Genomic DNA, 26,399 nt, shown 5'->3' with positions numbered 1-26,399 from the left:
GTAGCGGCCGCACGGAGCGTTCGGTGGGAGGCGGCCGCCATTTTGTGTGGCTGCTGAGGGGGACGGGAGCCGCCTAGGAGCGCGCGGGTTGGGAGTGGGCCCGGCCTTTTCCCATCCCTTCCCCTTCCCCTCCCCTTCCCCGCCATCGGCTTTCCCTCCGTTTTCTCCGTGAGCCGCTCCCGTCTCCGACGCGGCAGGAGGCGACGGTGGCGACTTCGACGGGAGCCATCACCGAGGAGCGAGAGAGCGCCGCGCCCGCCGCCCCCGCCATCGCGGAGCCGCCGCCGCCGCCGCCGCCTCAGCCGCCTCAGCCTCCTCAGCCTCTCCCGCCGCCGGTGGTCCGAGCCCCGCTCGCCGACCCCTTCCCCTTCGGGACCATGCGAGGCTTCGGGGACCGGGACCGCGATCGCGACCGTGGAGGGTATATATTTTTTATTTTGGGTAGTTATTAAGCGCTTACTATGCGCAAAACACTGTTCTAAGCGCTGGGGAGGCCGCAAGGTTGTCCCTTGTGGGGCTCACAATCTTCACCCCCATTTTGCAGAAGAGGGAACCGAGGCCCAGAGAAGTGACTTGCCCACAAAGGGGCTGGGCGCCCCTAAAACCCGGGTGGTATATTTATTTTGGGTATTTGTTAAGCGCTTACTATGTGCTAAGCGCTGGGGAGGCCACAAGGTTGTCCCGTGTGGGGCTCACAATCTTCACCCCCATTTTGCAGAAGAGGGAACCGAGGCCCAGTGAAGTGACTTGCCCACAAAGGGGCTGGGCGCCCCTAAAACCCGGGTGGTATATATTTTTATTTTGGGTATGTGTTAAGCGCTTACTATGCGCCAAGCACTGTTCTAAGCGCTGGGGAGGCCACAAGGTTGTCCCGTGTGGGGCTCACAATCTTCACCCCCATTTTGCAGAAGAGGGAACCGAGGCCCAGTGAAGTGACTTGCCCACAAAGGGGCTGGGCGCCCCCAAAACCCGGGTGGTATATTTATTTTGGGTATTTGTTAAGCGCTTACTATGTGCTAAGCGCTGGGGAGGCCACAAGGTTGTCCCGTGTGGGGCTCACAATCTTCACCCCCATTTTGCAGAAGAGGGAACCGAGGCCCAGTGAAGTGACTTGCCCACAAAGGGGCTGGGCGCCCCAAAAACCCGGGTGGTATATATTTTTATTTTGGGTATGTGTTAAGCGCTTACTATGTGCAAAGCACTGTTCTAAGCGCTGGGGAGGCTACAAGGTTGTCCCATGTGGGGCTCACAATCTTCACCCCCATTTTGCAGAAGAGGGAGCCGAGGCCCAGTGAAGTGACTTGCCCACAAAGGGGCTGGGCGCCCCTAAAACCCGGGTGGTATATTTATTTTGGGTATTTGTTAAGCGCTTACTATGCGCCGAGCACTGTTCTAAGCGCTGGGGAGGCCACAAGGTTGTACCATGTGGGGCTCACAATCTTCACCCACATTTTGCAGAAGAGGGAACCGAGGCCCGGTGAAGTGACTTTCCCAAAAAGGGGCTGGGCACCCCTAAAACCCGGGTGGTATATGTTTTTATTTTGGGTATTTGTTAAGCGCTTACTATGCGCCGAGCACTGGGGAGGCCACAAGGTTGTCCCATGTGGGGCTCACAGTCTTCACCCCCATTTTGCAGAAGAGGGAACCGAGGCCCAGTGAAGTGACTTGCCCACAAAGGGGCTGGGCGCTCCTAAAACCCGGGTGGTATATATCAATCAATCAATCAATCAATCGTATTTATTGAGCGCTTACTATGTGCAGAGCACTGTACTAAGCGCTTGGGAAGTACAAATTGGCATCACATAGAGACAGTCCCTACCCGATAGTGGGCTCGCAGTCTAAAAGGGGGGAGACAGAGAACAGAACCAAACATACCAACAAAATAAAATAAGTAGGATAGAAATGTACAAGTAAAATAAATAAATAAATAAATAAACAGAGTAATAAATAAATATATCTTTATTTTGGGTATTTGTTAAGCGCTTACTATGTGCAAAGCGCTGTTCTAAGCGCTGGGGAGGCCACAAGGTTGTCCCATGTGGGGCTCACAATCTTCACCCCCATTTTGCAGAAGAGGGAACGAGGCCCAGAGAAGTGACTTGCCCCAAAAGGGGCTGGGCCAGCGTTAGCCCGCAAGTGGCAACCCGACAGAGAAGCAGGGTGGCTCAGTGGAAAGAGCCCGGGCTTTGGAGGCAGAGGTCATGGGTTCAAATCCCGACCCCTCCAATTGTCAGCTGTGGGACTGTGGGCGAGTCACTTCTCTGGGCCTCAGTTCCCTCATCTGTAAAATGTGGATTAAGACTGTGAGCCCCCCGGGGGACAAACTGATCACCTTGTAACCTCCCTTGCAATTAGAACAGTGCTTTGCACATAGTAAGTGCATAATAAATGCCATTATTATTAACGTGGGGTGCAGGCTTTTCAAGACCCCCCAATTGGGGCCTGGCGTCCATGGAGGCCCGCCCGGCCTGGTCCTCAACTGAGCCACACGATGATGATGGCATTTAAGCGCTTACTATGTGCAAAGCACTGTTGTAAGCACTGGGGAGGATCCAAGGTTATCAGGTTGTCCCACGGGGGGCTCACAGTCCTCATCCCCATTTTCCAGATGAGGGAACTGAGTCCCAGAGAAGTGAAGCGACTTGCCCGAAGTCACACAGCTGACAAGTGGCGGAGCTGAGATTTGAACCCATGATTCAATTATTTATTGAATCATTTATTATATTATTTATTTTACTTGTACATAGTCTATATTTTGTTAATATGTTTTGCCGTCTGTCTCCTCCTCCTAGACTGTGAGCCTGCTGTTGGGTAGGGACCGTCTCTATATGTTGCCGACTTGAACTTCCCAAGCGTACGGTGCTCCACACACACTAAGCGGTCAATAAATACGATTGAATGAATGAACGAATGAATTTGTTAAGCACTTACTATGTGCAAAGCACTGTTCTAAGCGCTGGGGAGAATTCAGGGTGATGAGGTTGTCCCACGGGGGCTCACAGTCCTCATCCCCATTTTCCAGATGAGGGAACTGAGGCCCAGAGAAGTGAAGTGACTTGCCCAAAGTCACACAGCTGACAGGTGGCGGAGCAGGGATTTGAACCCATGATTCAATTATTTATTCATTCATTCATTCAATTGTATTTATTTATTCATTCACTCAATTGTATTTATTGAGCGCTTACTGTGTGTAGAGCACTGTACTGAGCGCTTGGGAAGTACAAGTTGGCAATATAGAGAGACGGTCCCTACCCAACAGCGGGCTCACAGTCTAGAAATGCGGATCTCCTGCCCCCCCAAAATAATAATATTAAGGGTTATTATTAATAACAACACTAACAATATTAGCAATGACATTAAGGATTAACAGTATTTAATAATAACATTAAGGATTAATATTAACAACATTAAGGATTAACAGTATCTCATAATAACATTAAGGATTAACATTGACAGTAACATTAAGGATTAACAGTATTTAATAATTACATTAAGGATTAATATTAACAATAACATTAAGGATTAACAGTATTTAATAATAACATTTCTAGACTGTGAGCCCGCTGTTGGGTAGGGACCATCTCTATATGTTGCCAACTTGTACTTCCCAAGCTCTTAGTACAGTGCTGTGCACACAGTAAGTGCTCAATAAATATGATTGAATAAATTAAGGACTAATGTTAACAGTAACATTAAGGATTAATATTAACAATAACACGAAGGATAAATATTAATGAACAATAAGATTAATGCTATTAATAACATTAAGGATTGATTAAGGATTATTTAAATTATTATGGATGAATATTAACAATATCTCTAAGTATGAATATCAATAAATTTAATATTAGTAGCATTAAATATTAATTAATATTAATGATAGCATTGAGGGTTAATAGTAATAATGTTAAGGATTAATATTGATTAATAGCAATAATAATAACGTTAAGGATTGATATTGACTAATAGCAATAATAATAATGCTAAGGATTAATATTGACTAATAGCAATAATAATAACATTGAGTAATATTGATTAATAGCAATAATAATAACGTTAAGGATTAATATTGACTAAGGAATAATAATAACGTTAAGGATTAATATTAATGGCAGTAATAACGTTAAGGATTAATATTAATAGCAGTAATAGTAACATTAAGGATTAATATTGATTAATAGCAATAAAAGTAACATTAAGGATTAGTAATGACTAATAGAAATAACATTAAGGATTAATATTGATTAATATTAATAATTATAATAATAATTATACATATAATAATAACATAATAATAATGTTAAGGATTAATGTCGATTAATAGCAATAATAGTAATGCTAAGGATTAATATTAATTATCAGTAATAACATTGAGGATTAATATTAATAACAATAACATTAAGGAGTAGTATTAATAACATCAGTGCTTAGAACAGTGCTTAAGCTCTTAGAACAGTGCTTCGTACATAGCACTTAAATGCCATTACTATATTATGCTAATTAATATTAAGGATTAATATTAATGACAGATTAAGCCATGTGCTTTATCCTTCAAATGTCATCATTGTTATTACCCATTTGCGTATGAAAAGACAAGTAAAACATGGCCAAACTATTTTTAAAAATCATCAGAGACACAGTGGCTTTCCGCACCTGGGAATGGGGTAGGGAAATCCAAGTTTAAATAATAATGATGGCATTTGTTAAGTGCTTACTATGTGTCAAGCACTGTTCTAAGCGCTGGGAGGGGATAGATGATGATCAGGTTGTCCTACAATCTATTTATTTATTTTATTTTGTTAATATGTTTTGTTTTGTTCCCTGTCTCCCCCTTCAAGACTGTGAGCCCACTGTTGGGTAGGGACCGTCTCTAGATGTTACCAACTTGTACTTCCGAAGCGCTTAGTACAGTGCTCTGCACACAGTAAGCGCTCAATAAATACGATTGAATGAATGAATGAATCCCGATTTTACAGATGGGGTAAATGAGGCCCAGAGAAGTGAAGCGATTTGCCCAAAATCACACAGTTGACAAGTGGCGGAGCCGGGATTAGAACCCATGACCTCTGACTCCCAAGCCCGGGCTCTTTCCATTGAGCCACACTGCTTCTCTTGACCACCCCCCACCAGCCGCAGACCGCCTTTGGGGGACCAGGTTCAGGAACGACCCCGATATTCCCAATCGTCGGCTTGGAAAACAGGGTTTAGGAGACAACCTTCTCCTCCAACAATAACAGCAACCACCACCCAACCAGCCATGATCCCACATGGGGCTCCCAATCTAAGGAAGAGGGAGAACGGGTATTTAACATCCATTTTACCGAAAAAGGCACAGAGAAATGACTTGTCGAAGGTCACACAAGCAGTCAAGTAGGGGAGTCGGGGTTAGACTTAAACTCTCTCCACTCCTGTGGTCTTTCAACGAGGCCCTGTGCCTAATCCATTTGCATATAAAAAGGCAAATAAAACATGGCCAAACTATTTTTAAATGGAGTCTGAGATCAAATGGGGAATGGGGTAGGGAAATTTGAGTTTAAATAATAATGATGGTATTTGTTAAGCGCTTACTATGTGCCAAGCACCGTTCTAAGGGCTGGGAGAGATACAAGGTAATCAGGTTGTGCCACGTGGGGGTCACAGTCTTAAGTCACCATTTTACAGATGCGGGACCTGAGGCACAGTGAAGTGACTTGCCCAAGGTCACACAGCTGACAAGTGGTGGAACCGGGATTAGAACCCATGACCTCTGACTCCCAAGCCCATGCTCTTTCCGCTGCGCCATGCTGTTTGAATGAATGAATGAATGCTTAAATCTTCGTGTATGTTTTGGGGACTCGGGCCTCTGTCTGGTTTTTTTGTACCTAAAAAGTTACCGTGTTAAGAGAAAAAGATGTTCGAGTTTCAGTATATGCTCAATACTCTCTCCCCTACTCCAGAAGAACACTGCTGTGACTAAAATGCTTTTATGAAACACTGAAGCGAATCCGAATGGAAATAAAAGACCAGATTTCTGTCTTTAAAGGGTTTACTATTTGTTGGGCAAGGCAGGTTAATAGAAAGTATTAACACAACAGTAGAGAAATATACACAGATAAATTGTATCGCCCACAAAAGGTTCTTTAGAGTGGCAGGGACTAATGATCATGTTTACTACCATTGGGGGTATATTTTTATTAATATTAGGAACTTTAAAAAAAATTCTGCCTTGAAAGAGAAAGCTGTCTTATTCTGAAGGAAGTTTTAACTGTTAGAGTTTCTAATGAAAAATGATTAGTTCCGACATTATCATCCTAGTAGCACCATCTCATTTAGCTTTAATTTGCTATCCCATCTTTGTCAAATTTAGATTACGAGAAGCACCCGTCCATACAGTGTAGTGAATAAGACACAAACATTTTAGGTATTTTAGGATCTCAAATGTTCAACCATTAAGGGTATGTAAACAAAGACATATAAGTACAACAGTTTCTCAAAAATGAGCATTAAGGAAATACACTAAATATAATTGGAAACACTTTGTGCCTCCTTGTTTGAAAGATGTCATAATGCATAATATAATACTGTAAGGGAGTCCAAAGTCATTTTAGTTCTGGATCCGAGAGCTGTTCTTTTTGGACCTGAAAAAATAAAATGGTCTTCCCAGAAATGCTGCTTTCGAAAGAGGGGAAACATCTTTAAAATATTTAAAATACTGAAAATTATTTTCCAGCATATTGCTTGACACTTGCCCTCATCTCTTGATGTCAGCTGAAATAACTTATTGGCAGAATCGCAATGGTTATTGCCTTGACCTTTTCCTAAAGTAATAAATTAGCCTTTGTTTACATGTCTAATAATAAAAATAATTGTGGTATTTGTTAAGCCCTTACTCTGCCCCAGGCACTTTACTGAGCAAAGTATCTACTGGGGTAGATACAAGCTAATTGAGGTTTGGACACAGTCCCTGTCCCACATAGGGCTCACAATCAATCTCAGTCCCCATTGTACAGATGAGGTAACTGAGGCCCAGAGAAGTGAAGTGACTTGTCCAAGGTCACACAGCAGACAAGTGGCAAAACTGGGATTAGAACCCAGGTCCTCTGTCTCCCGGGCCCATGATCTATCCACTAGGCCACAAATGTGGGTGGATTTTTTTTTTAATGTATTTCCAAAAGTTTTGCTTGTGCGTCAAAGTAGTGTTACTTCGCCTGAATAGTTAACTTTTGTACAGAGTAATAAAAGTTCCAGACCAATAAATGGTAATTATAAGTATTTAACACTTAATTTAAAACAGTTTATAATTGATTTGAGTTATACTTTTAGGTAGAAAAATACTGTCCTTTGGAGTTGAGGTTTTTGAAGCACAGAATAAATATACAACAAGCCAGTGGCCCAGCCAGATATACCAAATTAATCTCCAATAAGTCTTCCATGTTTCAAATAACATGTAAACACAGGTTATTTTTAAAACAAAATGTTATTCTTTCACAAAAGTAGAACTCAAGTTTTAGTGAATTTACCCTTCCCAAAATTCCTTTTAATTTCCTTTTCTCCCTCCTTAAAACCCATGGGGGTAGGGTCTGCATTTGACTTAATTGACTTGTACCTTCCCCGGTACTTTGAACAGTGTTTGAAGCATAGTAAGCGCTTAACAAATACTGTAAAACAAACAATTCACTGTTACTTTATCTTTTCTATCCCAATGGCTAAATATCATTTCCAGTCATTTCCAAATAACTATTAAAATACCTGCTTCTGTCTTCCAAAAAATATTTTTGCATTCCTGCACTGATAATTTGCATATAGCAGCTTCTTTTTCTTTTTTTGCACAAAATATGTATTTAAATGTTTAATTCATTCATTAGGTTTATAGTCCTAGAAGGTGCAGGCAGAGTCCTTTTGCTTTTAGTGTACTTTTCCAAATGCTTAGACTAATGTTCTGCACCCAAAAGATATGTGAACCTTGAGGGGGGGCTTAATAAAATTAACAGAAAATATTGCCATTGCCATTGGTGATCCTTACCATTTGAAGCTCAGCAAAAAGTTAAATCTTGAGTGCCTTCCAAGTTAAACAGAACACCCTACACCCTATTAAGATTACCTCTTGAAGGACATTTTCACAACTGGATGAGGAAATCAATGAAGAAAGATGCATAAATTGCTAGTGTCAAAATAAGCCTGTTGTAAGCATTAAAAATTACCACCACCCAAACTGCTCTATCCAGTGCAGTTATTAATGTGTCATGTGAATAGCGAAAATATATGTTTTCATAGTAAAAATGATGGAATTTGGGTGCATAGTTTTCTCTGTCCTGTCTTGTCATTTTAATGGAAAGTGGCATTGAAATTGCAGTTCCCTTAGGGTACTTGCATTGAAATGTTGAAACTGACAAGTGTTTCTAGTGATCTTGATGAGTTAAATAGTTCTTAGAATAAGTGAATTAAAGGTCTACTAGTCAAATATGTAGCCTGTTGCTACATATATGTAAGTGCATGGGAATAACTTCTGAAATACTACCACCTTGAACTTGAATAGCCCTTCTATTTTTCCAGGCACGTCCCCCATCAGTTCCCTTAACCTCATGAAAGTCCTTTGAGAGGAGATCCTCAGTGTATAGATGAGAAATTTAAGGCAAAGAGCAGTGTTGTGACTTGCCAGAGGCAACCTGGTAGAGTTCTAGAGGTCATTTTTTAGTTTAGGTACATCCAGCAGTTTTCATTTGGAGAAACTAGGCCTTTTTTCCTTGAATTGGTTGAGTAAAACATAATTTGACAATTGTTGGTGACTTAATTTTAAAAAGTCTGAGAAGGCCTTAGGGTGTATTCAGTTCTTAAAGTATTTTTCTGGTTATTCAAAATTATGCCAGCCCACAGGGTTGCTTTGGTCATTTTTTCTTTGTATTTGGAATAGGAGTTATTTTCACCCTCCTTTGTTAAAGTTGGGAAAGTTTTGTTTTTTCAAGTCCATTTTAATCAATGCTATTTATTTAGTTCCACTGTAGGTCACTTTTAATTGCTTGGAAAAATGCCATCTGGCTAGTAGGCCTGAGCTCTGCCTTCAAGGACCTAAGGGTCTAGCAGGAGAACAGATAGGAAGAAAAAGGAAAAGTGGATAAGTGAATGCTTATCGTGCCCAGAGAACTATATACTAAGTGCTTGGGAAAGTGCATTGGTGATCCCTACCCGCAAGGAGCTTGAAGTCTACAGGGAGAGGCAGACACTAAAATAAATTAGAGATAGAGGAAATAGTGTATAAGGAGATGGACGTAAATTCTTTTGGGCTGGGGTCAGTATCACAGTACTTGAGTGTGTGCATAGGCAAAGCAGAGGGGAAGGCGAGTAGGGGAAATGAGGGGTTAATCAGGGAAGGCCTCTGGGAGGAGTTGTGATTTTAGGAAGGTTTTGAAATTGTGGAGAGTTAGGAGTGAGTAAAGTAATAGGGTGTCGGTGTGCACGCCCTGTCACACCTCTCAGTATGGGAGTGCATAGTTTGGCCCGCAAGCCTGAGGTAATTGGGAGGCTATCACCTGGGTAAAGGGGAAAATCAGGTAAATTCTTCTGGAGGAGTTGTGATTTCAGAAAGGCTTGAAAGATGCAGAGAGCCCCGGCCCTAGTGATTATGAGATTGTGTGCGATTTTGGGTGGGGGAGGGAATGGAGGGATTTCTAGACAGTGAGGGAAGGAGTGAGAAAGGGGTGGAGGTGGGAAAGATGGGAGTAAGAAAGCTTGAGAAGAATTTTTAATGAACTAAAATGGCTTGTTCTTCCAGATTTTATTTCTAACATCCTTTTTCCTGGCTTGTTTTTTTTTTTTCCTCCTGATTCACTAATTGTGTGGTGAAGGCAGCCAATGGTTAGAAAGGAGAACAATGATAACACCTCCTGTTCTTTTTTCCTCTGCCCCATTTAAGATTTGTAAATAAAACCGTTGGTGCACCGATAAACTACAAAGCCTTGTGTTACATTAGAGATAATTTTGTAAGCATTTGAGACTTTTAAAATGTACTGTAAAATTGTCCTTTTCTACCAATATTTAAAAAAAAACCCTACCAACTTTCCCTTTTGGGATGGGGGGAGGCAGGCAGGGTACAGAGAAGTAAGCTCTATGTGGCCTGGAGTCACGTGCCTGAAGTGTACTGTATTGTTTTGTCAAATAAAAAGTAAGAATTTTCAATCTTGATGGACCTAGGTTTGGGGCAAGTCGTGGTGGAGGTGGCCTCCCTCCAAAGAAATTTGGTAATCCTGGGGAGCGGCTGCGAAAAAAGAAGTGGGACCTAAGTGAATTGCCCAAATTTGAGAAGAATTTTTATGTGGAGCACCCGGAAGTGGCCAGGCTGACCCCAGTAAGTTTTCTCTCTTTGACTCTTTTCCTCTGCATGGAAGGGGTCCAGAATAATTTGTGTTTTTGCCCTAATTAATTTCCTTTTCTTCTGCATATAACTTTCTTTGGAGCCTCCTTGTTTTTGAAACTGCTGTGGCTCTTAGAAAATCTTCAGGTCATTATATAAACACCGTTCCTCTAGACATCTAGCTTCCCAAATTGTTTGGTTTACTGTGCCTAATTGTTTATTTTTGATGAATCATCAAGTCTATATAAATGTTCCTTGGAATAATTTCTGATCTCTTTTATTACTTTAGAGTTAGAAGCATGGGTGTTCAGTAACAAACTTGAAAAATGTGAATTTCATTTTGTTAGTATAGCAGAAACCTGCAGGAAGATGGATATGCTATTTTGCACATTTTAAGCGTAAATGCGTAATTAATAAAAGTATTTCAGATTCGGAAAAATACAAGTGTTCTAATGTGGTTTGGCTTTTCTTAATCAGTTCCACTTTAATCTTTGCTTTAGCCTTTCCTTGCTGAGAATTTCTTTGCTTTTATTACATGCACTAGATCAACTAGAATAGCCTTAGCTATGTAAGAGAAGGTAAAAGGTGCTGTTCATATGATTTGGGGAGAAAATGTTGCCACTTTTTTTTTTGACGAGTATAAGGAGACTTTTTTCCCTGGAGTTCAGAGTACCTTGACTTATTTTTGACTTCCTTTTATCTGTGAATCTGACCTTAGTCAATCAAGGGTTTTCCTTGGGGTGAATGGAAGGAGAAAGTTTTCATTTTTATTTTTTTTTAAAAAAGGGATTGAACCAGTGAAATAACCAGGTTCTTAGAAAGCAGATGACACTAACCTCATGTGTCACTGCCCTGCACACAGTAAGCGCTCAAATAGGATTGAGTGATTGAATGTGAGCACAGCTCCCCAAATCTTCTGGGACTTTGAAGAGGACTTTGCTCATCAGATTAACTAAGAATAGTCAAGTCCCAGAAAAGTCTCACTCTGAACATTAGCTTGGCCATTTTCTGGGAGTCTGGGACTTTACCTGAATTGCTGTAAATTCTTAGCGAACCTCCAAGTGAATTTATGAATAAAAGCTAGAAAAAAGAGAACTGAAGCCAACTGGTTTCCACTTTGTCAACTTACAGCCCAGAAAAAGGTAGTAAGTTTTTAAAATATCCTTGAGAGAGCATTTCATTGAAGAGGGTGGAATCATTTGTCCCACTAGAATTTAACTTCATATGAACAGAATCTTTTGTGCTAATGCTTCTGTCTTTCTATTGACTGACACTTGTTAGGTAATCCATGGGAGGGAGAAATCCATGCGAGGGAAAGCCTTCCAAAACCGGGAAGAAGCTCCCACGAGGTTCACAAGGGCCCGTCGTTTGGGCTAGCAGAACTTGAGACAGTCCTCATTAGAATGCTTTCTTGCTGATGGGCTTTATTTTATTTTCCTCAAACAGTATGAAGTGGAAGAGCTTCGCCGGAAGAAAGAAATTACAGTGAGAGGAGGAGATGTTTGTCCTAAGCCTGTGTTTGCCTTCCACCATGCGAACTTCCCACGTAAGTATTCCACTGCTAATGGTCCTACTGTGATTGTTCTGTAATTAATGGGTCAATTAAGAGAATTCTGTCTATGGCCTCCAGGATGGCCACCTTGAGAATTATTAGGTGGAGGCTCAAGACCGGGGCTCATCTGTTACCTTCCATGGGAGACTCCATCTCTCTCAAGAGCCCCCATAACACTGTGAAGCCTAGGAGAGAGAGTCCTGAGGGAGAGGAGGGGCAAAGGAGCCCACAGTAGTCATCATGGTACTAGGGGGAGTCCAGTAAAGGGGCTAGGAAAGAGGGGGTGGTGCTTCATAACTTCTCACCCCCAGGATTGAGGCTATTTCAGGTTGGCGTTAGAGAAGCTGGTTATGACACTGAGGAGTACTTGGGGGATGCCAAGAAGTTTGGGTAGGGGCAGGAGGGTGAGGCAAGTAGGGAAGAGAAGAAAGGACTTAATTGTGGACTGAGGTTGGGGGAGAAAGAGCAGCCGAGTCAGGTTTCCAGCAATAAAAAACAAATGTGGGTACCAAAATGTCCCAGTGGCTACCTCAGACTTTGTTTAAGAACTCTGAGAAACCTTTATTTAGAGCATGACGGCTAAATGTTGTTGCCGTGCCTATCTGAATGGGGCACAGAGGAAGTAGGGTGGGTGCCAGATTTGCAGAAGTAGTCATTGCACAGCCACTGCCGCTTGGATGTCCTTCAGTCAACTGTGCTACTGTCTTGAGCCCTGTGTCGGAGAAGGCCAAGGATGGTCACCCAAATGGTGGCATGGAACTCAGAAACAGCAGTACGAACGTCGGTCCTCAAGCCATGGTGCTAGGGGATTGCGTACGTTTGTCGTAAGGAGAGTAGAGCTAGAAATGGCTTGATTAAATCGTCAGTTTGGAAAAAGAAGAATGATAAACATGTTATGTGGGAGGGAACTCTTCATATCAGAAAGGTAGCAATTAGGCTTTGATGTGGAAATCTAACCCTTCTTAGTACGGTGGTGGAAAAGCAAGCACATTGCTCTTCTGTCTTTGGATTTTGAATCTCTTTTGGTGAACAGTGTGTGACTTGGGAGAAATATTTTGACTGTCCTCTAGGATTTGGCCTCATAAGTGGGCCCTCCCACAAATGCACGAGGCTGTGGCCAAATGGCATTCCTGGAATATGTCTTTTCATTGATTTTTCTGTATTACAGAGTACGTGATGGATGTGTTAATAGATCAGAACTTCACAGAACCAACCCCAATTCAGTGCCAGGGCTTTCCTTTGGCTCTCAGTGGCCGAGATATGGTGGGCATTGCTCAGACTGGCTCTGGGAAGACATTGGCGGTATGTACTAACAACTAAAAACATTTTTTGTTCAATAAGCATGCGCCAGATGGATCTTTTTGGAGGACTTAAGGGGCTCCATTGTCAGTTGGCTTACTGCGGAGGTGTGAAACACAGCTCATGAATCATTTTTAGCCTGCGAAAGGGAAAACTCAGAAGTTGATTTTGCCATCAAGAGCGATAAATGGCCTGAGGGATTTTACAACTAGAGATGGTCTGCAAGTAATAGCATTTTATAAGCATCATTGAGCTAAGAACAGGCACAGTTGCAGGCTGGCTTCAGCCCACCAAGTGACCATCGGGCCCGAATCCAGGGTTGAATCATACCTGACAACCACAGTTGAAGTCAGCAGCCTCTGGCTGCCGTGGGTCTCCACGAGCAGCCAGCTATATAACTGGGGATTGAGGAATGCATTTGTGGAAGTAGCTGCCTTGTCAGACGTACGCTCTGCCTCTAGAGTAGTTATAATAATAATAATAATGCATTTAGTAAGCACTTATTATGTGCAAAGCACTGTTGTAAGCGCTGGGGAGGTTACAAGGTGATGAGGTTGGCCCACAGTCTTCATCCCTATTTTCCAGATGAGGGAACTGAGGCCCAGAGAAGTGAAGTGACTTGCCCAAAGTCACACAGCTGACAAGCGGCCGAGCAGGGATTAGAACCCATGACCTCTGACTCCAAAGCCCGGGCTCCTTCCACTGAGCCACGCTGCTTCCTCTTGGCCTCCCAGGGGTTGGCACGGAGCAAAGTGGGCCAACCGTAACTTCCTGTCCTATTCCTTAGAGAGCTAAAGAGAGACAGGTCTCTATCTCTTGCCTTCTGATCCTCACAGGGCACCAGGGCTGGGCCGGAGAGGCTCCTTTTCCCTCTGCACCGTAGCCCCGTGAGGAGGAGCCAACCAACGGCCTCCCCCCCCCATCCTGGTTCGCCCCGGCAGCCAGGGCGACCCATCAGGGACGGGATTGAATGGGAGCTCCACAGCCTGCGGCAGCATACGTTCCGTGAGACCACACAAGCGTCAGACCACTTGAGGGCCGGGATCTGCCAGTTAAGTCCGTGGCTGCTGCTGCTGCTGCTGCTGTAGAAACAGCATGGCTCAGAGCCACGGAGCCCAGATGCTTGTGTGGCCATGTGGGATGTGAGGCCTGTGGGCGGAGAGGCCCTCCTCCTGGGGCTATGAGACTTCAAGTTGGAGACGAGGCAAACCACTTGCCCCCCAGCCTGGTGAGGACCAGAACGGTGGCGGAAGTATGACGTGATTGATTACATTTTTGCCTCTTTTTCTTTTCCTCCCTACCCCTCCTATTTCCTCCTCTCTCCCCCCCCCTTCCCCTCCTCTTATCCTCCTTCCTCCATTGCCCCTCTCCCCATTTCCTTTAAGATCATGCGCACAGATAAAATTTGGCCTTCTGGCTTCTAAACTGTACTCCGCTCCCTGTTCTTCACTGCCTGTCCACAGAGACTTAAAAAAACGAGAAGAGTGGCTTAAATGACGGCAGCTGTTTAAAAAAACTGTATTAATGCTAAAATAAAATTTTAATTTGCCCTGTTCGGGTTTGCGTTAATTTCACGACCCACGAAATTTTTCAGTTGGAATGATGGGTGTCCTATTTGGCTCAGATTAGGACTATGTAATTGTATAGTCAAAATCTCAGCTGTACTATAACAAATTTTTATCTTAATTTCTTTCTCTTCCAGTATTTGCTTCCTGCTATTGTTCACATCAATCACCAGCCATATTTGGAGAGGGGAGATGGTCCAATTGTAAGTGCCATTCATTTTACTTTTTCTTTAAATTCAGACCGCAAAGTCCTCAGTAGAGCCAAAGAAAAGTTAGATCACATTAGGTTTGGGGTGTCTTTTGTCATTTTGTCATTTTGTGATTGGAGGAGGGGATGGGATTGCCTTTTAAAAATCTAAGCCAGATTTTCCATGCATCTGGCTCTTCTCAGGATCCTCTGGTTTTTGTTTTGTTTTTACAGTGTCTGGTTCTGGCTCCCACCCGAGAGCTTGCCCAGCAAGTACAGCAGGTAGCTGATGATTATGGCAAATGCTCCAGGTTAAAGAGTACTTGCATTTATGGAGGTGCTCCCAAGGGTCCCCAGATTCGAGACTTGGAGAGAGGTAATGGAGATTTGAAATGAACTTGAGCGTGTGTGAAATTTTGAGTTCCGTAAAGTTTTGTGGGTTAAGGTGAGAAGCACCAGTTCTGAGGCAGCGGGAGAGTTCGAGAGTATTTCCATGAAAGGACTTGAAAACGTAGAGAAAATAGTACCAAGCCAGTGTCTAACAATTGGGTTTCAGCCAGTGGCTACAAATTTAGCTGCAGTAGATTTTCTTGACATTCGGCTTCTTGGTCTTTTAGTCAGTGGGATGGGCAAGTGTCTGCTATGTCTAGGAACTGCAATTGTCTAGGAATTTACGGTTTTCTCCTCTCTAATCCAAGCCTTCTAAAAGTCCAGCATGGACTTTTAGCGAGTAAGTGGAGAGGTGTTAATCATCAATTCTTCCTTTTGGTTATTTCTGTCTAGCAGTTAAATGCGAGCTGAAGTTTCAAACTATCGAGAATCCAAATTATAGCAGCTGCCAGTAGGAAAAATTCAATTTAACTAGAGAGATTTGTCCTATCAGTCCTTGCTACTCGTACTTCCCAAGCGCTTAGTACAGTGCTCTGCACATAGTAAGCGCTCAATAAATACGATGATGATGATGATGATTCTTTCCCTGTAGCCTTCCAGGTGTTCTTCTAGGCTGCTTCCTAGCCCTCAATAATGTGCCTAGTGTTTTTGCTTATTAGCTGTAACTTTAGGCTAGAGCACTGATCCAAAAGAAGTTGGAAATGCTGCAAGTAGCTGGATTGCATCGTCGGGCTTGAAACTGATAATACCCTTCGTTCCTCCCCCACATTGTTCTGCAGGTGTTGAGATCTGCATAGCCACTCCTGGCCGCCTGATAGATTTCCTGGAATCGGGCAAGACCAATCTCCGTCGGTGTACATACCTTGTGCTGGATGAAGCCGACAGGATGCTCGATATGGGTTTCGAGCCCCAGATTCGTAAAATTGTTGACCAGATAAGGGTGTGTGAAACGGGCGGTGCCAACTCTTGGTTTTTTTTTGTTGTTGTTGTTGTTGGATTTTTTTTTCCCCTGATGGTGAAATGCTGTACTCCTCACTGTTCCCCTCTCCTCTCCCCCTCCAGCCCGATCGGCAGACCCTCATGTGGAGTGCCACATGGCCAAAGGAGGTGCGGCAGCTCGCGGAAGACTTCCTCCGGGAATACACCCAGATCAACGTAGGCAACCTGGAACTGAGCGCCAACCACAACATTCTGCAGATTGTCGATGTTTGCATGGAGAGCGAGAAGGACCATAAGTACGAAAGGATTCTCTTCTTAAGCATAGCCTAGGCCAGTTTCCCAAATGCCGAAACATTTGAACGGATGGTTGTAGTGTTTCTCTGACATTTGTCCTCCTTCGGAAATTGGCAAGATTTCGGGGTGGGGGGTGGTTGTTTTTCTTAATGGTATTTAGGTGCTTACTATGTGTACCAGGCGCTGTACTGAGCGTGGGGGTAGATACAAGTGGATCAAGTTGGATGCAGTCCGTATCCCTCATAGGGCTCACGGTCTTAGTCCCCACTTTTACAGACGAGGTAACTGAGGCCCAGAGAAGCTAAGGGACTTGCCCAAGGTCACATAGCAGACAAGTGGTGGGGCCGGGATTAGGAGGCAGGTCCCTTCTGGTTCCCAGGCCCGGGCTCCATCCATGAGGCCACACTGCTTCTCAGGTTCATTTCTTTTGGTAATTATCACGAGTGAAATTACTCTTGAGGCAACAAGTAGCTGCATGGAGTGTTTTTCATGGTGGTGATGGGAAAAATGTCCATTAAATAACATAAAAGCCTCATGGCCTAGTGGAAAGGATGCAGGTCTGGAGTCAAAGGACTTGGGTTCTATCCTGTCTCCACTAATTGCCTGCTGTGGGAACTCGGGCAAGCCACTTCTCTGTGCTTCAGTTGTCTCATCTGTAAAATGGGGATTCAGTAACTGTTCTCCCTCCTACTTAGACAACAAGCCCCCCTGTAGGACACGGATTGGGTCCAACCTGATTAACTTTTTTCATCCCAACACTTAGAAAAGTGCTTGACACTCAGAGTAAGCTCTCAGAGTAAGAAAAGTACTTGAGGCCCACTCTAGAGGTATTCAGTCATCTCTCTCCACCTCCAGATTGATTCAGCTAATGGAGGAAATAATGGCAGAAAAAGAGAACAAGACAATAATCTTTGTGGAGACAAAAAGACGATGTGATGACCTCACACGGAGGATGCGCAGGGATGGGTGAGTGAAACACTGTACCCTCAGTTCCAGTTGTTATAACCTGTGAAAAGTTCCTGCTGCAGCAGTTAGGCACATTTTGGTAGTGGCACACAAAAGTCTCACCTGTTTTTGTTGTCATTCTTAGCTAAAGGCCTATCCAATAGTAGTCTTATAAGACTTATGCAAAATATTAACAATGTCTCTTTCGGTTTTCCTCTTTAATTGTCTAAAATCGTGGTCACTTTTCAATTGGCAGCTGGCCGGCTATGTGTATCCATGGAGACAAGAGCCAACCAGAAAGAGATTGGGTACTTAATGGTGAGTACAGTGTTGGTTGAGGGAGTTTTTTGTTTCATTGGATGTTAAAACATTGTTGACTCTTCTGTGGCAGTCCTCTAAAGTCTATGAGGGTAATTTTTAAGCTCTCTTTGTGCCAAATCTTTCAAATTTTTCAGCACTGAATATCAAAGGAGGAATTAGTTTAGAAAGAAACAGGCTGTGGGGAAAAAAAAATCCACCACAAAAAGAGGGGCTCCAGATGATGCTGTTTCCTACTTGGCAAAATCTTTAGATAATCTTTTCTCCCAGTTTTTTAAAATAGCACGTTTTTTCCCCTTTAATCTCCCTCTCCCTGCGCCCAACCTCCCACCCTTTTTTGGGACCCGGCTTTCGAGGCCAGATGACACCATTTGTGCCACCAAGCAAGTCCTCATTCCCTTTGGGCTATTCCAGTCCTGTGTTTTACATTTTATTAGCTTAGGAGGCAATCAATGCCCATCTTCTTGAAAAGGCATTAAACTCCAAAATCTCAACTTCAGGGATTCCCATTACTTGTTACGCCCCTTTCCACCTCCCTTTATGGTTTTAAATGTGGCATTGGATATGTTGGCATCTCAGAGAGCGTAGACTGGTTTAGAGATAGTCACAGGCAATAATTAACTGAAAGATGGGGTCCCAGTTATCTTTCTCTCTCACCTGTATAGCCCTGCCTCCCAGTTGAGTGGGGCTACCAGGAAAGCAGACTAGGCATCGGTTGAGGGGAAGATCCGTTACTTCCCTTCTTTCTGCCTCCCTCCGGGTGCCACCACCATTCCCGTTCCCACTGTGGAGGGGGGGACTGGCTAAATTCAAGGATAAGGAGAGGCTTATCCTCCATCCTCTCTGCCCCGACTCCTCCCCTTTTACTACAGAGTTGCCTCAGCATGCTCATAGACTGAAGATATAGTTCAAACACAGATGTTTTTATTGTAATGTGGCCTGGAATAGCAGCGGTGTAGGAGTAAGCGAGTGAAAGCCATGTCAGTTGTGTTTATTGAGCTGTTACTGTGTTCAGAGCACTGTACTGTGTGCCTGGGAGAGTACGGTATAATATAGTAAGTCACATTCCCTGCCCACAAAGAGCTTACAGTCTAGAGGGGGAGATACACATTAATATAAATAAATTATAGCCATGGTTGTTGCCACTGGCTGGCAGGATTTCTGCTCAAGAAATTGGTCATTCAGTTGTGGAGGCAGGCAGCTCCTCCAACCGACTGGTTTCTTGGACCAGTTCCTGTGGGATTTGCACCAATCATTTTGGCCAGCCAATGGAGGCTGAGGCTGTAGCCACTTCTTTTTTACTTGCCTATCACCTGCACAAAATGTGAGTCTTCTGCTTAAGTACAGTTGGGAGGTAGCCTTTTTCTTCCCCAGTAATACTGTTCCAGCAGAGTGGAAATGGGGAGGCTGGTTTTTGCAAAAGCTCACTGGAACTTACATGGTTACCAAGTGGTGAGCTCTTACTGATAGCACCCTTGGGAAAAATATCTTTGCATAATGGCAAGGCCCACTGGTTAATGAAGTTAATTTAGCTGTAAAACATGCCAGTAGTAATGGTTTGACTAATGGTTGGGGGGGGATTCTTGTTTTGCAGAATTTCGTTCGGGGAAGGCTCCTATCCTCATTGCAACGGATGTAGCCTCTCGTGGGCTAGGTTTGTATGGCTAGGTGCCTCTTATCTGGTGCTGATTTTTATAGGATCTTTTGGTTGTTATTTGGGAGATTTGTCACTTGCCTCAATTTAGAGTGAACACCTGTATGTACGTTTTTAAAGAAAGGAATGCAAAGCGTGATTTTTTCCCCCACATGAGTGTTATTTTTTAGGGCTGGGTTTTTTTTTTAACTTTGATTTTTATTTTTTTCCTTTTACGTTTAAAATCTCTTCCTGCTCCTAACAAACAGGCTTTGGTCTGCAGCAAGGCCTAGGCATGACTAAAACAAACAACAAGAGGGAGAGGAGACATTCAGTTGAGTAGAGGTCCAATCCCCGACTTAGGCCCTGCTGTCCCGCCAGAAAGGGCAATATTGAACTCAGCTGTGGTCATCTTTCTGCAGAGTTAGAAAATAGAGCCGGTTACATTGACATGTTAGTTGTCGTCTTGTTTTTCCGTCCTTAACACCTGACCAGTTCCAACCAAGATAGCAAACACCCACGCCTGTACCCACCCACGCACCCAACCTATCTTTGGAGGACTCCATGGAGGCATTCTTCCGAATCAACCTTCTCAGGTCTAGCGTATTCCTTTCAGTGAATTGTTGGGGTTGGTAATTAAGACCTCAACAAGTGTCCTCGTCGAGTGTGAAGTTGCCTAACAGGATGTAAAACGGAGCAGCTTGGGCACTGAGTGGTCCCCGTCTTTCGGTGCAGCACCTGCTAATTTCAAAAGTTAACAGTTGAAAAATGAATTCCTCCAGGTTATCAGGTGGCCCAGCTCACTGTACCTTTACATATATATTTACATCTTCCTGGATCACTTGACAGCTCCAATCAGGCAGTCAACCAAACCTGGCACAGCCAACTTTTCTATAAAACAAAATGCCCCTTAAGGAAATTTTCAAATTACTGACAACTGTTTGGTATCCAGAGCCTTGTCTTACTCCCGCAAGGCCATAATGGGTGTGTGTGTGTGTGGACCATATATCCTTATGACCGTAAATTTGGGGGAAACCCGTGTTTAAACTCGGACTTATGTGAAAACAGTACAGTTTCCCCCCTTCCCATCCTTGAAACCCTCAGTCAGAAAGCATCATCACGTACACTTTTCTAAGAAGTTGATGACCCAGAACCATGGACTGAAAATTGTCTCTGCCCTCTAAGGTCATGTCTGGACCTGTGCGGTTAGAACTTGGGCCTGTTGGGAGACGGGGCTGAGGCCTGAAAGCAGTTTTATCTTTCGAAAAAAAAAAAAGCTTTCAGTAATGGTGGTTTTTAAACAGGCTTGCTATGTGCTGGTAGCTTCTTTGTGCATCTTGCCTAGACAATTAAACCTATGCCCCAATCCCCACCCCCACATCCCCAAAACCAACTCAATTGGCTTCCATTACAGTAACTAGTGTCTTACATCCTACCCCCCCACTCATCCAAGTGAGGTGGGGAAAGGAAGGTATCCGAGTCTGTTTCTTGTTACTAAACAACATCTGTGCTTGTTTTGGGGCCCTTTGTTTGCTGCCTTATTAAAAAAAAAAAAACCAAAGGAGGATTTTGAAAAACCCCACTAAACTGGCAGACTTCTGACCAAGGTCCTCCAAGATGCTGGAAAGTGAAGGCTTCTACCTCATGTAGACAGGGGTGCGTTTTTTGGCTGAGTCACCAGGCCTTTCCCCCTCCCTGTCGGGCAGTGGTTCCTTAAACATTCCTTTCAGGTAAGTTCAACTCCCGTAATTTCATTAAGATCATCCGCAGGAAACCACACCTTTCCTCTGCACTGGGTGGTTTTTTGGGGGTCTTTTTTGGTTAAATATAAATCTGTTAAACTAAAAGCATTGCATTTCTTTTGTTTTGTTTTTAACAGAAGTTTTGTTATCAGCTGCAGATCACTCAGTGCAGGGTTGGGGTATATCTACACTGGTGGTCCAAAGTAGCTCTAGAGGAGCATGTTTGCTAGTTTGTTTCCCTTCCCCTCCCCACCCCATTAGAGACCAGTGATTCAATCCATGCCATAGGGGTTTTTTAATGGTCTGACATGATGTCCCAGTCAGCTGGCCAAACCATTAACATTTCAATTTCTTACCCTGCTACAGCATCTTCTATAAAGGCAGCAAGATAATATTGTGGCGGTGCACAAATACTACAGAGCAGGCTTGACTGGAGAAACCAAATCCTGCGCTTGCTCTGTGTGCCCTCATCCAGCTATATGTGCACACCCAGGACCGCCTTGGTAGTCTGGAGAACCGTCACCACCGTCTCCCCGTTTGCCCTCCCTCACCCCCTTCCCAAAGCACTCCCCGAGCGTTAGTGGCCGAACTACTGGCTACAGCCCCCAACCCGTCCCCCGCCCCGGCCCCACCATGCTTTCTGCTAGGAAAGCACCTCCATGAATCCAGTGCAGTAATTCGACTTGCTCTGCTGCTGATGGACGTGCGGAATGGGATTGACTAAGGAGTATACGGCTGGCTGCTTGTCAGACTTACTTTCCCCGTGACTCTGAAGATCTGGCTGTGTTGGTCGTAATCCGCCCCCCACCCCCCCACCTTCTCGGCCTCTACCTCCCCATCCCCTGCCCCCCTCTCCCCCATCCCCAGGCTTGCCTCCCGCCCCGGCCTCGTAGGACATTTTTGCCCCGTTGCATCAAGGACCCTAGCCGGAGACTCACGCTGCCCCCTGTGATATCTGCCTTCTCACTCTTTCTGGTGTGATTCAGGACTTTGGAGTCAGCAAAGCCCGAGGAGCCTTTATTGTAATAAGAAACAGACATGACAATCCCCCCCACCCCATTACAACCGTTGAATTTGGAAAAAAAAAAAAAAAAACTTCAACCCCTCCCACTGAAATTAATGCAGTCTGGGCAATAGATGCAGTCTGACCCTTTGGATGTAACTTTTGCATTTTTTTATTAATTACCTTTTTCTACAATCACCCCTATTATCCTTGGGGGAGGCGTTGGAGGACCTGAAATTTTTACCCGAACCCAGGTTCTCCGGCGCTTGGCAACCAAATGGGGCTACAGAGAAGCGTCTAAGCCAGTTCACAGAGCGAGCGTGTGTGGGGACTTCTCACTGCCACGGACCCTTGATGCATGCTCCCCGCGCTCCAGTGGTCCCGTGTCAGAGGGCGGAGTTTTCGAAAGGAGGCCGCCAAAAATAAAAGGCAAAGAGACGGGATCGGCTGCAGCGGTTTCCCAAAGGAGGAGGGAGTGTGCATCGGTCTGGTAACAAACAGAGAATGTTTTTTTTTTTTTAATTATTTATATCACAAAAATCTGTGTTTTATCTTGGATATTTTCTGAATATTCTTTGTAAAATGCAGATTTTTTTTCCCACAAAAACATCAGGAGTCTTGCTTTAATGATGTTCTCGATGTTACTTGAAGTAGTAAGTAGATCTGACCTTGCGAGTTGTTCAGCTGAAAGCATTTCACTAGTATTTACGGAGTTTGAGAGCGAGGAGCCCAAAGAACCAGTGGTGGATAGACCATTCTGATTTGTCTTGAGGTCTCTTGGCATCTCTCACGTTGTTCAGCAGTTTAGCTAATTTCCTCGTCCGCTCAGGGAAGCTTTGGTTCTAAAAACAAGTGTTTGAATTGAGTAGGAAACCTGATTTTTTTTTTGCAGAAACCAGACTTGTTTAGCGCCATGAAATTTTAGAGTAATGTATTCTCGTGATCGCTGGGAAAAGAAGGGTTGGGGAAAGACTCGCCACCTGGCTTTTCAGTAAAGTAGGCTGACAGAGTTTAATTTGTAATCAGGAGTCGTAGAGTTCCATGATGGGGAAAATAATTAGTACAGCCACGAAATCTGTGGTTGATTAGCTCCCCTGAAAAGTAGTAGCGATAACGGCCATTCTGCCGTGAAATTGGTCAGAAGGTAAGTTTACCATTATTATTGTTAGATTTTTGCTGGGCTTCTCCCAACAGAGTAGAAGTGGTTTTTCCCCCTCAAGACTGAAACCACCTTGCATCGTATTCCAGTGAGGGGTGGAGTGAAATTCAATGCAAGTGCACCCTGAATGGGAATGGGAATGTAGAACCCCTATCAGGGCACTTGTTTCCTTAAAATGTATCTGCCCAGCTGGCAGACTTGGGAATGGATCACGGGGATTGCCTTAGTTACGATGCATCCGTTTTCTAGATGATAAAAAAAAAAATGCCCGTCGTCGTGCACGTTGTACGATTCCCCAGTCCTCCCGCCCCTCTTTTACTCTGTTGGGATGAGTCTGTTTTGTTTCCGTTTTGTGCCGTCATTAACTTGCTCCTTTTTCCTCTTGCTGTCACCTGCATCCGCGCTTCTCGCCTCCCGGCACGTCCTCCTTTACCTCCTCTTTTCCCGCCACCTTAATTCCCTCACGTGCGCTCCGCCACCCGGCTCCGAAGACGTGGAAGACGTTAAGTTTGTGATCAACTATGACTACCCGAACAGCTCGGAGGATTACGTGCATCGCATTGGCCGGACCGCCCGTAGCACCAACAAGGGCACAGCCTACACATTCTTCACCCCGGGAAACCTGAAACAAGCCAGGGAGCTGATCAAAGTGCTAGAGGAGGCCAATCAAGCCATTAACCCTAAGCTCATGCAGCTAGTGGATCACCGAGGAGGCGGTGGCGGAGGGGGTAAGGGGGAACCGCGGGCTCCTCTGGGGATTTTCAAGGTGTCGCTCGTTATTCCATGCGTGTGGCTTCCAAGTTGGGGCAGAGGGGGATCGGTGCCGAGTAGAATCTAGCCAAGTGAGTGGTGGGTTGATTTAAGTTCCTTTCATTGACTGTTTTCGGGTTAAACCTTGATTTTTGCCGCTTCCCCGCTGCAGGGTGTCTTAGCTTTCAAATGTCTCTTGTCCCAGAGAGGGGCCTGTTCAAGGCCTTTAATCTGTTAGCGTCCTTCAAGTCAGCCCACTGAAAAAAGCGATGGAGCTGAAACGATTTGGGGCTAGGTTAAAAAAAAGTCAGGAATGAATTCAAGTTTCGAAGCCCCCCAAAAGGCACTGTTACTTAACCCTTGTACGTTTCACTTTCAAAAAACTGTTCTGTGAATAGGGATGTGGCTTAATGTTTTTTTCCACACCTAATGAGCCATACTTTTAACCTCCATTTTATCATCATCATCAATCGTATTTATTGAGCGCTTACTATGTGCAGAGCACTGTACTAAGCGCTTGGGAAGTACAAATTGGCAACACATAGAGACAGTCCCTACCCAACAGTGGGCTCACAGTCCAAAAGGGGGAGACGGAAAACAAAACCAAACATACCAACAAAATAAAATAAATAGGATAGATATGTACAAGTAAAATAAATAAATAAATAAATAGAGTAATAAATATGTACAACCATATATACATATATACAGGTGCTGTGGGGAAGGGAAGGAGGTAAGATGGGGGGGATGGAGAGGGGGACGAGGGGGAGAGGAAGGAAGGGGTTATGGTTTATGGTTCCAGAAACCGGGGCGTAGAGTTTGAGTCTTTCTGGTTATGCTTTTGGCTGTGGATCAGGGAAAAAAACTGGGTCTCTCAGCTCCCGGGGCCATTATCGTGTGCCTTTGACCGCTTCTGGTGCAAGCCCCTGAGCTCAGCAGTTGACTCGCTTTTCGGCTGCGCTTTTCCCGCCCGAGACGTACCGCACGCGAGTGCCAAGAGAGCACCGGGAAAATGAAAAGTACTTAGGTAATGGCTGAGCCATCAATCAGGAGCTATTCCTTCCTATTTATGGCACTCTGGTGATGAGCTTCCGGCAAGGAGCCAAAGGCAGCTTTCACTACTTCTGTGTCTCCCCGATTGAATTCCCGAAGCCAGCTGTGTTTTGAGTCGCGCACCTAACACTGAAAACCCCACGTGTCCTCCAACAGGGGGTCGTTCTCGCTACCGCACCACCTCTTCGGTCAACAACCCTAACCTGATGTACCAGGACGAGTGTGACCGGAGGCTCCGGGGAGTCAAAGACGGTGGCCGGAGAGACTCCGGGAGCTACCGGGATCGGGGCGACTCCGACAGAGCCAGCTACGCCAACGGCAGCGGGTACGGAAGTCCAAACGCCGCCTTCGGAGCCCAGGCAGGGCAGTACACCTACGGGCAAGGCACCTACGGGACAGCCGCCTACGGGGCCAGCGGTTATGCCGCCCAAGAGTACGGCGCCGCCGCATACGGAGCCAGCGGTGCCACCTCCACCGCCAGAAGCTCGCAGAGCTCCAGCCAGCAATATAGCGGGCTGAGCCGGTCAGGGCAGCAGCCACAGCCGCTGATGTCACAACAGTTTCCACAACCTCCGGGGGCTACCAACATGATAGGCTACATGGGGCAGACTGCCTACCAATATCCCCCGCCGCCTCCCCCGCCTCCCCCTTCCCGTAAATGAGACCGCTCCAGAAAGCGGTCACCCGCCCAGTCCCTGCTTTTAAAGGAACTTTTTTTTTTTTATTATTATTCTCTTTCCCTCTCTCTTTCTTCCTTTTTTTTTTATTATTACCATCGTGATTTGTCTTTTCATGCAGGTTAGATTTCCAAAGTATCCCAGTCTGTATTCCAGATTTTGTAAAAAACAAACAAAAAAAAAAAGTATATAGCCGATTGGAAATGTTCACTTTTTTTTTTTTTTCCAACGCCTTGCATGTTGAGGAAATGGAACTGATCTTTCTTTTCTCTTTAAGGAAAACGAAATAAAATGGGTAAAAGGCAGTTCAGCCCCAGCCCATTTTTTGTGTTGTCTCAGTTGGGGGGAGGGAGGGGAGGGTGGGGGAGGGTGGGAGAGTGGACTCGTGCTGCAGGGGAAGAATTCATCTATGCTTTAATTTGCTCATTTTACTGGGGTAAAGGGGTTGGGGGTGGTGGATTATTGGGAGTATTTGCTATAACGTCCTAAATCCAGAGGGAGTTGTCTTCAGTTAGGACAGTTTTCAGATCATAAATATAGGTGAGCTTTTATGGTGGAATGCCCCA

At 44.6% G+C, this 26,399-nt stretch overlaps 1 protein-coding gene across 1 annotated transcript; it reads left to right on the top strand.

The window, feature by feature from the left end:
* Positions 1–85: 85 nt before the first annotated feature.
* On the top strand, positions 86–26,143 carry DDX17 (DEAD-box helicase 17). Its single transcript, XM_038756143.1, has 13 exons — positions 86–421; positions 10,168–10,321; positions 11,774–11,873; positions 13,048–13,181; positions 14,881–14,946; positions 15,165–15,306; positions 16,100–16,260; positions 16,383–16,555; positions 17,409–17,519; positions 17,755–17,816; positions 19,411–19,470; positions 23,845–24,081; positions 25,313–26,143. Exons 1-13 carry the CDS (start codon positions 378–380, stop codon positions 25,816–25,818), a joined length of 1,950 nt encoding a protein of 649 aa, XP_038612071.1. The 5' UTR covers positions 86–377; the 3' UTR covers positions 25,819–26,143.
* Positions 26,144–26,399: the final 256 nt, after the last annotated feature.

The sequence above is a fragment of the Tachyglossus aculeatus genome, chromosome 14, assembly GCF_015852505.1.
Source record: "Tachyglossus aculeatus isolate mTacAcu1 chromosome 14, mTacAcu1.pri, whole genome shotgun sequence".
NCBI lineage: Eukaryota > Metazoa > Chordata > Mammalia > Monotremata > Tachyglossidae > Tachyglossus > Tachyglossus aculeatus.
Note: the sequence above shows the minus strand (reverse complement) of the source record. Positions and strands in the feature narration are given on the sequence as shown.

Bases quoted from the DNA above. Each gene is read 5' to 3' on its own strand.
- DDX17 (XM_038756143.1), top strand. From the start codon at position 378: ATGCGAGGCTTCGGGGACCGGGACCGCGATCGCGACCGTGGAGG. The intron at 10,322-11,773 runs GTAAGTTTTCTC...TTCCTCAAACAG, and splicing joins AAGTGGCCAGGCTGACCCCA to TATGAAGTGGAAGAGCTTCG. The intron at 11,874-13,047 runs GTAAGTATTCCA...TCTGTATTACAG, and splicing joins CCACCATGCGAACTTCCCAC to AGTACGTGATGGATGTGTTA.